General features: G+C 42.8%; 1 protein-coding gene across 5 annotated transcripts in view; it reads left to right on the forward strand.

The window, feature by feature from the left end:
• FAM168A (family with sequence similarity 168 member A) overlaps positions 1-13,598 on the forward strand; it is a 244,535-nt gene that overhangs the window by 221,856 nt on the left and 9,081 nt on the right. For 3 of the 5 annotated variants that reach the window (XM_037026204.2, XM_037026203.2, XM_037026206.2), the window contains 2 exons: positions 6,074-6,100; positions 11,023-11,148. In XM_037026204.2, the coding sequence (XP_036882099.1) occupies positions 6,074-6,100; positions 11,023-11,148 (153 nt within the window). The remainder of the gene's footprint in view (positions 1-6,073; positions 6,101-11,022; positions 11,149-13,598) is intronic. The other 2 variants (XM_037026208.2, XM_073216032.1) reach the window with 1 other exon arrangement.

Here is a 13,598-nt window from a genome sequence, read left to right on the forward strand (position 1 = left end):
AAGGCAGTTCTAAGAAGAAAGTATATAGCAATCCAGGCCTACTTAAAGAAGGAAGAACAATCCCAAATGAATCCTAAATTCACAATTATTAAAACTAGAAAAAGAACAAACGAGGCCCAAAGTCAGCAGAAGGAGGGACATAATAAAGATCCGAGAAGAAATAAATAAAATTGAGAATAATAAAACAACAGAAAAAAATCAATGAAACCAAGAGCTCGTTCTTTGAGAAAATAAACAAAATAGATAAACCACTAGCCAGACTTATTAAGAGAAAAAGAGAATCTACAAACATAAACAGAATCAGAAATGAGAAAGGAAAAATCACAACGGACACCACAGAAATACAAAGAATTATTAGAGAATACTATGAAAATTTATATGCTAACAAACTGGATAACCTAGAAGAAACGGACAACTTCCTAGAAAAATAACAATCTTCCAAGACCAAGGAAGAAACAGAAAATCTAAACAGACCAATAACCAGCAACGAAATTGAATTGGTAACCAAAAAACTACCCAAGAACAAAACCCCCGGACCAGATAGATTCACCTGTGAAATTTATCAGACATTTAGAGAAGACATAATAGCCTTTCCCCTTAAAATTTTCCAAAAAATAGAAGAAGAGGGAATACTTCCAAACTCATTCTACAAAGCCAGCATCACTCTAACAACAAAACCAGACAAAGACACCACAAAAAAACTAAACTACAGACCAATATCCCTGATGAACATAAATGCAAAAATACTCAATAAAATATTAGCAAACCAAATTCAAAAATACATCAAGAAGATCATACACCATGGTCAAGTGGGATCATCACAGGGATGCAAGGATGGTACAACATTCGAAAATACATCAACATCATCCACCACATCAACAAAAAGGACAAAAACCACATGATCATCTCCATAGATGCTGAAAAAGCATTCAACAAAATTCAACATCCATTCATGATAAAAGCTCTCAACAAAATGGGTATAGAGGGCAAGTACCTCAACATAATAAAGGCCATATATGACAGACCCACCGCCAACATCATACTTAACAGCGAGAAGCTGAAAGCTTTTCCCCTAAGATCGGAAACAAGACAAGGATGCCCACTCTCAGCACTTTTATTCGACATAGTACCGTAGGTCCTGGCCACAGCAATCAGACAACACAAAGAAATAAAAGGCATCGAGATTGGTATGGAAAAAGTCAAACTGTCACTGTTTGCAGATAACATGGTATTGAGTATGTAACAAACCCTAAAGAATCCACTCCAAAACTATTAGATCTAATATCTAAATTCACCAAAGTTAATACAAAATTAATACACAGAAATCCGTTGCCTTCCTATACACTAATGAAGAACTAGCAGGAAGAGAAATCAGGAAAACATTTCCATTCACAATTGCATCAAAAAGAATAAAATACCTAGGAATAAACCTAACCAAGGAAGTGAAAGACCTATACCCTGAAAAGTACTAGACACTCTTAAGAGAAATTAAAGAGGACACTAACAAATGGAAACTCATCCCATGCTCTTGGCTAGGAAGAATTAATATCGTCAAAATGGCCATCCTGCCTAAAGCAATCTACAGATTCAATGCAATCCCTATCAAAATACCAACAGCATTCTTCAACAAACTGAAACAAATAGTTCTAAAATTCATATGGAACCACAAAAGACCCCGAATAGCCAAAGCAATCCTGTGAAGGAAGAATAAAGCAGGGGGCATCTCGCTTCTCAACTTCAAGCTCTACTACAAAGGCACAGTAATCAAGACAGTTTGGTACCGGCACAAGAACAGAGCCACAGACCAGTGGAACAGAATAGAGAGTCCAGATATTAACCCAAACATATATGGTCAATTAATATACAATAAAGGAGCCATGGATATACAATGGGGAAATGACAGCCTCTTCAACAGCTAGTGTTGGCAAAACTGGACAGCTACATGTAAGAGAATGAAACTGGATCATTGTCTAACCCCATGCACAAAAGTGAATTTGAAATGGATCAAAGACCTGAATGTAAGTCATGAAATATAGGCAAGAAAAACATAGGCAAAAATCTCTTGGACATAAACATGAGCAACTTCTTCACGAACATATCTCCCTGGGCAAGGGAAAGAAAAGCAAAAATGAACAAGTGGAACTATATCAAGCTGAAAAGCTTCTGTACAGCAAAGGACACCATCAGTTAGAACAAAAAGGCATCCTACAGTATGGGAGAATATATTCATAAATGACATATCCAATAAGGGATTGACATCCAAAATACATAAAGAGCTCATGCACCTCAATGAACAAAAAGCACATAATCCAATTAAAAAATGGTTAGAGGATCTGAACAGACACTTCTCCAAAGAAGAAATTCAGATGGCCAACAGGCACAGGAAAAGATGCTCCACATTGCTAGTCATCAGAGAAATGCAAATTAAAACCACAGTGAGATATCACCTCACACCAGTTAGGATGGCCAACATCCAAAAGACAAACAACAACAAATGTTGGCGAGGTTGTGGAGAAAGGGGAACCCTCCTACACTGCTGATGGGAATGTAAACTAGTTCAACCATTGTGGAAAGCAGTATGGAGGTTCCTCAAAAAGCTCAAAGTAGAAATACCATTTGACCCAGGAATTCCGCTCTTAGGAATTTACCTCATGAATGCAGGAGCCCAGTTTGAAAAAGACATATGCACCCCTATGTTTATCGCAGCACTATTTACAATAGCCAAGAAATGGAAGCAACCTAAGTGTCCATCAGTAGATGAATGAATAAAGAAGAGGTGGTACCTATACACAATGGAATATTATTCAGCCATAAGAAGACAACAAATCCTACCATTTGTTAACAACATGGATGGAGCTAGAGGGTATTATTCTCAGTGATATAAGCCAGGTGGAGAAAGACAAGTATCAAATGATTTCATTCATCTGTGGAGTAGAAGAACAAAGCAAAAACTGAAGGAACAAAACAGCAGCAAACTCACAGAACCCAAGAATGGACTACCAGTTACCAAAGGGAAAGGTACTAGGGAGGATGGGTCGAAGGGAGGGATAAGGGGGAAAAAGGGGCATTACAATTAGCACACATAATATGGGGGGGTGGCATGGGCAAAGCAGTATAACACAGAGAAGACAAGTAGTGATGCTATAGCATCTTACTATGCTGATGGACAGTGACTGTAATGAGGTATGTGGTGGGTACTTGATAACAGGGTGAGTCTAGTAACCATAATGTTTCTCTTGTAATTGTACATTAATGATACCAAAATAAAAAAATTTCAAAAAAAATCAAATTTGGTAAGTTCTGTCTTAAAAACTGTAGTGGTTTTGATTATCAGGTATCTCACGGTACAGAAGTGATTTAAATATAAGTGCTATGAGAACTGTGAACTGGCTTTGTAAACTATCCAGTCTAAACAAAATGAGGTGGCTAGTTGCAGAAGGTCAAGTGAAATCAGAAGGGAATGTGCATTGTCTTTATATCAGGAAGCCATCAGTGAGCTCTGGAAAAGCAGTCAGTGAGATGGTGAGCCTGGGACTGAAAAAGTGCAATCAGCAGACAGAGCCTACTCTTACCAGAGGCTTGGCTACAAGAGAAAGAACAAGAGGACATTGAAGGGAAGGTAGGGTTAAAATAGGGTTTTTTCAGATATGGTCATCATTAAATAAGTACTGATAGAAGGGAGCAAATGGAGAGGCACGTCAGAAATGCAGGAGGAGCAGTGCCAGATGGAGCCAGGCCTCCAGGGAGGCTGTGGTGGGATAGGAAATCCAGAGCTCAGTTTTCTTCGTTGGGAGGAGCAGGTGGAGTGGTGTACCTTACGCAGGAGGGCAGCTCTTCCTTCAAACTAAAGGAAAAGTCACATGTGGATGTGCCTAGAATAAATTGCCCTGGGGAAAGTGAAGAGTTCTTGTCTAATGACCTTGGTTGGCAGAGACAGGTAAGCAAGGGTAGACAGAGGGCTCTCAAGGTCAAGGTGTGAAAGCCTCATGGGAAGGAATGGGAGAGAAAACTACCAACAGGTGATACAAACCCGACTGAGGGTGGAGATTGTGAATTTGTCAAGGCCCTAATCCCCAGCACTGGGGTATTTTCTCGTAGTGTCCAGAACTTCTGTGATGGATTGTGGAATTGTTTGTAATTAGTTCAGCAAGAAGGTGGAAGGACAGGGAATAAGTAGCTAATATTTGTTGAATGGGTCTTATGTGCCAGGAACTATTTAAGCTCTTTATAGATATTGGCTGGTTTTTTATCACAACCAACCTTTGAAGTTATTAATGTTGTTATTCCCATTTTCAGGTGGGAATACTAAGACTTTGGGAAGTCAGGGTACTAGCCCAAAGATCCAAAACCCAGGAATTCTGCTGTCAACAGTACCATGTGCACTTGACCACTATATTGTAGTTGCCATTGCCAGGGAGAAATTGAGGGGTTAGACTAGAGCACCCAGACTAGAGAGGAAAAGGAGTCAGTTAGGAGGAGGCTGAGACAGAAAAAAAAACTGGAGAGATCAGGAAGCTCCCCACAGGTATAAAGTACTAATTACCTTTTAATGTTAAACAGAATGTCAGGCCTCAAAATATTTTCCCCAATTTTATGTTTTTAAAAGTCAACATATTTCTAAGCTATGACTAAGCCAGAGCAGACCATTTTCTCAGAAAGCCACACAACCCACCGGAGAGAATGGTGGTAGTACATATGGTAGTCAGGAAGTCCCAAAGTGGGAGCTGAAAAACCAGAGTTACGGCACTAACTCTGGCACTGACTTTGGTGTGACCTTGGGCAGATCCCTTTCTCTTTGGAGTTACACACACACACACACACAGCTGGTCTGTCTCACATGTTGGGAAGCTGGCTTCTACATTCGCCAGGTCTCCTGACTGCAACAGGGGAGCTCCTGCCGTGGAGGAGCTCAAGGACGGAGAGGACAGTGTAGGTTACTCTCAGCTCCCTGCCAGAGCCAGCCATTTGTGAGGCCCAGAGATGCCTGCAGGGTTGAAGCCTGCAAAGGAGCCAGGCTCTCAAGTTAAATTCCCCTCAGCTTCTTCAAGGAGACCAAGAAGTTCTTTCACAGAAAGCTATTTTTAGCAGCTCTGAGTACCCTAAGATGTCATCTGTCCAGGATGCAGGAAAACATTTCACTTTTTCATTGGTTCTGAAGGCCATGTGGGTACTTGGAGCTTTTTTCCAAGCTCTTAAAGACTTCAGGGATCTTATCCAAGTACTCTCTGGCCCCACAGGAGGTAGGAGCCAACAGAGACTTGTGTTCAGAATCTAGAATGCAAAGGATGTGTCATATTAATGGCAATCTGACTTGAAAATGAAGGGAAAGGACAACTTGTAAAGTACAAATATATTATCCCTATTTTGCATATGACAAACCAGGGGAAAAGAATTTGTGTTTTCTGAACACCTGCCACATTCCAGGCATTGTGCAAAAGTGTGTCACAAATGTTAATTTTTACCTTAGTCTTGCGAATTAGAGCTTTTTGCTGCCAATTTTGCTCAGAGAGGTTAAATAACCTGTCCTGGGTTGCACAGCTAAAAAGCAGTGGAACTGGGACCCAAACCCAAACTATCTGATCCCCAGAGCCCTTGCTCCTGTAGCACCATGCTCACTCAGAGGGTTTGGGGAGTGAGATGCCTCTGCGTTGCTCCTAGCCTTTGGGGCTTTACAGAGAGCTCTTGAGAGGCCAAAGATGATTATTTTTGTCTCTCATCCTTTACTTCCTCTAGCATATAAAGTCTATTCATGTATGATGTCTCTCTGTAGTACTTGGGAGAATTGAAGCAATCTTATCACAGACAAGCAAGGACAGGAGCTTGAGTCAGCTGCCTGGAAGATGCCATGGCATCCAAGGAGGTTTCCCTCCTCAATGAAAGGGCTTTCCTGGATGGCAAGTCTTTCACCCCCTCCAGGATAGAGGCACTTTTCACCCTCTGCATTCACTGTTTCTTGGGTAGCCTGGGGGAAAGAAACTGCTATCTTGAGACAAAGTCTGTTTTTGTAACTGCAATGTGTACTACTTTGCACAGATTCCTAGTGGTAATTTCAACTAACATTTCTATCCAACAGAGTTTCAGTTCCTGCATTCAGCTTATGGTAGGAGAGCTATTTTTCCTCATCTGTATTATGACCTATGAATGTGTTATCTCGTAACAACGGTAGATGCCCTCTCCTTTCCTTCCCAGATCCCATCCCCTAGGCTTGGGCTCCCCCAGGTGGCTCAGCAGCAGTTCCTAAAGCATGCAGGAACATGTCTGATGGTGCAAAATCATGGGTTGGAGACACACATGAGCCGTCCCTAGGGCAGCAGTGAAGGATCATGGCACTAAAAGGCGTCTCTTCCCTTCCTCACCTCTGGGGTCCCATCTGACCTAGGTCAGAACCTTCACCCTAACCTGGCTGCTGAATTCAAACATGTAAACAAAAATTCCTGGGCCTGTACGGCTCTTCTGTTGGCTTTGTGGCAGCCCCTGTGGAGGAGTACCTGGATTGTGCCTATAGGAACTCAAAAAACCAATCTGCCCCAGAATCAGATTTTCTACCTCCATTGGCAGTCTGACATGTTTGAAGACCTGGTTGACTTTAGATACAACCTGTTCCCTTAGCCCAGATCTTGAGCTCTGCCTCATTTTCAGGGCATTTTCCTGGATGGTGAGAGGTGAGGGCCAAGTGTACTAGTCGAGGAACCAGAACTGGGTTCTCTGGGCAGTGTGGACTCCATGCCCAAGGCACCACGGGAACTTCTGGGCACCTGTGAGGGTCCCAGCAGTGTAACTAGGTCCTTTTTGTCATAGACAGGAAGGGACCATGGGAGGAACTTGCCACTTTCACTATCCTCACCTGGGCTGCTCAGGACAAAGTTTTGTAAAATCTCTGCACACTTTCTCAACCCCTAACCTTAAATTATTTAGATATTGAGTGTTGAATTTATGTATGGCACATCTTTCAGGAGATGAGCTGTGAAAATTTTTACTTGCTACTGCTTTGGGCTGTGTGATCTTGGGCAACTTGCTAATGTCTCCAGGCCATAGATAGTGTTTTATTCCAAATGGTCTCTAAGGTCCCTTTAAATGCCAACCGCCTGTCCTCTCATAATTTTATTATTTCGATTTTGTTAGTTACAGACCTGTTTCTCTTATCATTATGGGGAGTCATTTTTTGTTTGCCTCAGGCTATATAAACTTGGACAGAAGACTCCATAAAAAGAGAAGCTGTCATGTTTCCTCACCTCTCTAGTTATAGCATCTGAAACAGAAACACTAAAAAGTATGTATGGAGCTCTTCTCTTCACAGAATGTTCTGTGCCTAGAGCTTTTGAAAATACAGAGACCAGTTAGGCAGAGACCCTGTTCTAAAGGAGCTCACAGCTTAGTGGGGTTGACAGACAAGCCAGTGAGTACAGGGACTTCCGTGATTCACAGGGACTGGGATAGTGAATCATCTGGGATGCATAAGGGGGCTGTGGTCAAGGGGTGGGGAAAAGAAAAACGTTATAGTAGAGGCAAGTTTTCAGTTCATGATTGATGAATTGACAAATGTTTACCATGTGGCGTTTGGGAAGGCAGTCCCAGGAAGAGTGAGCAGTGTGAGCAAAGATACAGAGATGTGGTGTTCTTCAGTGCACTCTTGGAATGGTAGATTTGTGTGGCTGTGGTGTAGGGTTGGAAAGTGAAAACAGTGAGAGTTTAGAGAAATCACACGATGAGATCATGAGGGGCCTCGAATGCCACACAGGGAGTTTAACCTTTAGCCTGTAGGCAGTGGAGAACCAAGGAATGTGTTTGAGAGAAAAGGGTTTGTGATTAGATTTAAGTCTTATTAGAGATTGGAGATTGGAGTTGGCAGGTTTAAAAACAGAGCACTGAGGAAGCAGTTGCAAGAGTCTTCAGGTGAGAGATAATTAGAGGGATGAATGAGATCTTCCCACAACAGTGAAGATGGAAAAGTAGATAATACCAGAATTAGAAACTGTAAGACTGGATGGCACTTTATTTTTGATCCTCATATCAATATTATGAAATGATATATTACTGCCCTTCTACGAGACAACAAAACTGAAGCTTACAAAGGTTAAGTGATTTGCCCAAGGTCCCACAGCTAGAAGTGGCACAGCCCAGGCTAGAACTCAGATTTCCTGACTTACTACATTGTTCAGGATGATGGTCCCTTGCTGCCTCTCCCCCTTGTAAGTGTGCTTAACAGATTGTTCAAGTGTCAGAGGGCATGAAGGCCCCATACCTGAGGAAGTGAACAACCCAGCACCTGGATGTGGGCAGCATGCTGTGACTGGGCTGTGGCCCTTCACTGCCAAGGGTTCTCTCCTCTTTCTTTCTCTCTCTCCTTTTAAAAATTGAGTTATAAGACATATACAGTAGCACATGCAGTACACTAGTCTCAAATGTACAGCTCAATGATATTTGACATATGTATATACTTGTTCTCTATTTTGCACTGGATGGTAGTTAATACATTTTTAGGAGTTGGTGCCTCTGATGGCACCCAAGAACAGGCATGCCTGTCCTGTTCTGTTACTGAGCCTCTGTAAGCTTCAGTGGGGTTTCCTTGATCCCACAAATGAGCTTGAATTACTACCACCAACAGAGTGGGTTACTTTAGAATTACACATGGAAGACAAAGATAATGTGGCATAACTAACAAATGAGGAAGTCATGTTGGCAGCTAATATTTGTTATTTTTTGTTTTTAGTCATCATATTTGTCCAGGTATTTAAATTAATAAGTGTTCAAATACATAAGGAAATGCAGAAAATACTAATATTTGTCTTCTTTATAATGAAAACAGAATAAAATACTTCTTCAAGTACATTTATAGTTTAGTTCACTTGATCAGTTGGGGAAGGCATAATCAAAGGCACAGTCACACTTGCTTCTTTCCTGGCTAGTCTGGAATGTTATTTTATTGTGTATAATGCTGTCTTGTTCACTCTCTGGTTGGCGTGTGGCTGTATTGCATCCCCAGCTGGACCATAAGTGCCCTGTGTGCGGTGACCATGACCCACGTGTGTTCCTGTCCACCGTGGCGCTCCCCTCAGTACTGAGTGCGGTGGAGGCCTCAGTCACTCTTTGGTTAATTTTGATTTAATTGTCACACAGTCCTTCAGACAAATGTCAGACTTTTGGCTTTTGGTGAAAATTATGGTAAAGTGTGCACCATTTGGGGAAAAAACTAGACCAGGATAGGACCTCCAAATTCTCCAAATTCTCTGCAGCCAAATTCAGGCCCTCTGCTCCCTGATGGAGTCCCCACAGGGTCTTGAGGACATGGGCTTGCCCTATCTGACTTCTCAGAGCTACATGTTTCACATTTTAGGGAGTTGTTTTGGGTGACCAGGCTTTCCAGCCATGTGAAGTGCCAGGTTCTAAATATGGAGATGCCTTGATAAGATTCTCAACACTAATTGGCTCCTTTACTAATGCCCACCACCATCATAACCCCGACCCCGGGAAAAGAAACCCAAGGTAATTATTTAAAACTGACTGCCCTCCTCCTCCATTATCTGCAGAGCCATGTGTTGATGTCCAGCAAAGGCCCTGGACTCTGCATGGAATTCTTCTGGGTCTCCATTTCTTCTGCCAGAATTCTCCTTTTAGTGTCACTTTCCTGCCCATGATTTCCTTCTCATTTCTCAGCATCCGCTGTATATATTGCGGGCCATTAATGCAAGCACAGGGTCAGCCCAGAACAGCTACATTTCTAGCCTTGGTTCAGTGAAAACAGCAAAGTCCTTGACCCCCTTCTCTGGCCCGAATATGTCCATGACTCAATGCAACCAGAGACATTTCCTGTTACCTGGATGGGCAGAGGGGGTTATGGGATCTTTGGAGGCCAGCTGTCCTTATCCTGGTGGAATTAGAATGCATAGGCATATTTTCTTCTCATACCTTAGTCCCTTGTTAAAATGTTTCAGTTTTCTGACTGTTGCCCATGCACCGCCCCCCCACCTCCTGCTAATGTAGTTTAAAACACCCAAGACTGAGTAGAAAAGATACTGTTAAAATCATTCTGTTTACTGTAAGTAGAAATTTGGCTCAAGAATGTTTTTCCTCTAGGAGAGAGTATATCAAGGGAACTCTATAAAAATTTAAGCATTTCCCCCCTTTGAAGCCCTATTCCTCTCTCCTTCCTCACAGATACCTTGAAGGTAAGTTTTTTCATCACTGCGCACTTCTAGAACATGTGAAGCATCATTCTTCAAATTTTCTCAAGCTGAGCTTTGGGTCAGCCTGGGAAATCTCTGCAGATTCCTTTCAAACTGGGCCTCATCTCTATTTCACACCCATCCCAAGTCTGGCATTTACTTTCGTAATGGCCAAAGGATTATCTCTAATTCATGAGGAGCTAACTCAGGTGGGGCACTGTAGCTGCTCAGCAGGAGATATGAAGGGTGTGCAAGAGGTCTCTCTGGCCTCAGAAGGAGCCAGCAGGGGACGCCCCAATCACATCCTGTGCCTTGCCTTCTAAGCTGCCGAAGCTCAGTCCCTCTACAGGACATGGCAGTCCAGCAAGGTTCAAGTCATGCTGTAATTATGTTTGGGTTTCACTTTGAAAGCAAGTTACTAAATACACGTCCAGATGAGATTTCAGGTGTAAAAAAAGAGTATTCAGTTGACCTGGCCCAATACACAGTTAAAGGCTCCAAGTTGCTACAACATTAATGAGAAAATGGCTAAGAATGTCCCAGAGCCTTAGTTAGGCCAGACTGTCAGGCAGTAGAAGATGGTATTCTTAGGCATCTTCATTGTTTTAGTAGTGGGTAGAAGATCCTGATTCTCTTAATATAAGCTCAGATTTCCTTGGTTTCAAATCGTTTGGAAGCTCCCTTCACTCCTCCCAACCACTGTCCCATCTCAGAAAGACTGAACCATCCCTGTGTGTCTGAACAGGGCCCCTTGGGGTTTATATGTTTCTGTCCAGCACAAGACCCTTGCTTTGTGTCTGTGATTGGTGGTGCCCACTTCTTATTTCTGCCTAATGCCATTCTTGTATCTTCCCTTAAGCAACTCTACTGATGAAACAGGCCTGGCCACAGAACTCATCTTCCTGTGGCACTGAAGGCACCTTCCACCTCCCAGTGGACACCGGGACCGAGAACCGAACTTACCAAGCATCCTCTGCCGCTTTCAGTAAATACAGCCTGTCTCCTCCCTTCCTGTTCCCCTTGGTTGGGACTGATTTGTCTTTTAGGAAGAAAGGAAAGGGTACTTTTTAAACCGGCATTGTAAGACACAGTTTTAAGAGGCTCTCCTACCCATATAAAATATTGGCCCTCCTCATGAGGAAAGGTCATCTTCATTGGTCATGCACCCAGCTTTTGGGAGGTGCACAGCAGTAAGGGCAGGAGAAGGAAGTGCTAACCTGGCGGACAAAGTTGACGAGGGAAGGACTGTTGCTGCATTTCAAGGGAAAGGACATAGGGCACATTTGAAGGCCTGTGGCTCCTCCAGCTGGCACAGGGTTTCTCAGCCTCAGCACTCTGGATATCTGGACCAGATAATTCTCTGTTGTGGCGGCAGGTGGGGCTGTCCTGTGCACTGTAGGATGCTCAGCTGCATTACCCACCAGATGCTAGTAGAAAACCCTCAGTATAGAAACCAAAAATGTCTCTAAACGTTGCTCACTCTCCCAGGATAAGCTTGCCCCCTGCATGAGAAACCCTGCCCTAGTGGAAGCTACACTGTGGGAGCAAGGAACGTGCATGGTAATTTTTAACACAAAACAGCTCTACTGGTTGGAGTGAGGGCCAATGTTTAGAAATTACCGAGCGGCATTTTGGCTCTGTAGAAGAAAGAGATCTGTGCCTTGCTGAAACTGTCCAGAAGAGCAACAGCGGGCTTTGGTGTCGTGAGTGCCTTGCCCTTCAGTTGTGCCAGCAGGGGCTAGACAAGCCTTGGGAGGGAAGTTGCAGACCAAATGTGATAGTCTGTGGTTCAGTGAATGTAATCTATTAAGTAGATTAGAAGAGTACATTGTACTTTTTTTCTTTATAATACCCACTGTTTTTCCCCTTAGTTATCATTGCCCCTAGTTTTCAACAGCAACTTTTGTTTAAGCAACATAACTCTCACCATTTGGAGAATAAATTTTCATAGTCTCTTTCTCATTTAATCTACACTCCAGTCCTGTTACTTCGGATTTTTAATTCCAGTTTGAAAGCTGAGGCATAGAAAGGTAATACACCCAATTCCATCCAAACTAGTAAGCAGCACAACTAAGGGAAGATGTTGCCCAGGTCATGTTTCCATTCCTGACTTTTTTCATGAGATTTATCTTACTCTTTAAGAGAGGATGGCAACAGTGGGGAGTTTTGCCAGACACCTCAGGTAGAACTGAGTGAACATGTATGTAAACAGGTGTATACATATATATTCTCATGTCTATATATATGGATGTAGATAATAGTCACACCTACTGTGGTGTAGCAGAAAGAGGCCTGGAGTGGAAGACAAAGAGTTGGATTCTAGACTTGGTTCTGGGTAACCTTAATAATTCATGTCCGTGCTTCAGACTTTCATTTTTCAAACTGTAAAATGAAGGAACTGGACTAGGTCATCTTTAAGGTTCTCTCTGATTCTGTCACCATGGTGCTATGTACTTAGTATCCTCCACCCTGGCAGGGACCTCTTCTCTAACTGCCCTGATCAATATTTGACCAACTAGCCTTTGCTCATACATCTCCAGGTAAGGGTACTCATTCCCTCTGGAGGTAACCCTTTCCACAGTGAGAAGATCTGAATTTTAGAAGGCCTTACCTTACATTATGTTGGAATCCCCCTGAAGTCCCATCGAAACATCCAGCAGCTACATCCCACTGTCCTCTCGTAGGCTCTCATAATCCCTGGAAAGGAACAAAATGAACCCCCTCTCTCTTAAGCAAGTAATGTGTGAACCTGTACAATTTTTAAATAGAGGTGGGATGGACTGAACCTCCCACACCACCAGGATCCTCCCAGCACCCAGATTTTGTTGCTTCTAATACCACAGAAAATTCAAGGCACTTCAACAAATTCAGTTTAATTTCACCAGCAATTGCTAAGTCTGTTAGTAATTAGGTCTCCCTTCTGCTTATTCAGTGCTCTTATTTGGCTGCCAACAAGGAGACTTGGGGGTCAAGGCAAGATTCAGACAGCTTTGTCCAGACACATAAATCTGATGGTCAATAAACCTATTAGTCTAAAAGGCATCCTTGATGTGAGGATCAATGCGTTTGAAGGTGCTAGGGGCTCTACAACTGACAAAAGATTTATGATGGCACAGAAGGATTGAAGAGAGGGCTGAAGAGGTTTTATCTTGCTAATGTACACTGTATCTTTATTATCCTGTTTGATGGAGGCTAAAATTATGGTTAGGAACCTAAGAGAAAGAACAGGGCATCGTAAACAAAGCTTCTTTCATAAAGTAGGGCTGCGATCTCTGGTGATTGAATCGTTTTTTTCTCACGATATTGCCTTTAGTGAAATGGGTACACAAAGGCCAGTATACTAGATGCCCAAGTTTGGACTGCAGAGGCCAATAGATAACTCAGACAGGGGCTGTACCTAGGGCTTCATAAGCCCTGGCCTCAGCCCAGCTCTGC

This window comes from Manis javanica, chromosome 11 (genome assembly GCF_040802235.1).
Source record: "Manis javanica isolate MJ-LG chromosome 11, MJ_LKY, whole genome shotgun sequence".
Lineage (NCBI taxonomy): Eukaryota > Metazoa > Chordata > Mammalia > Pholidota > Manidae > Manis > Manis javanica.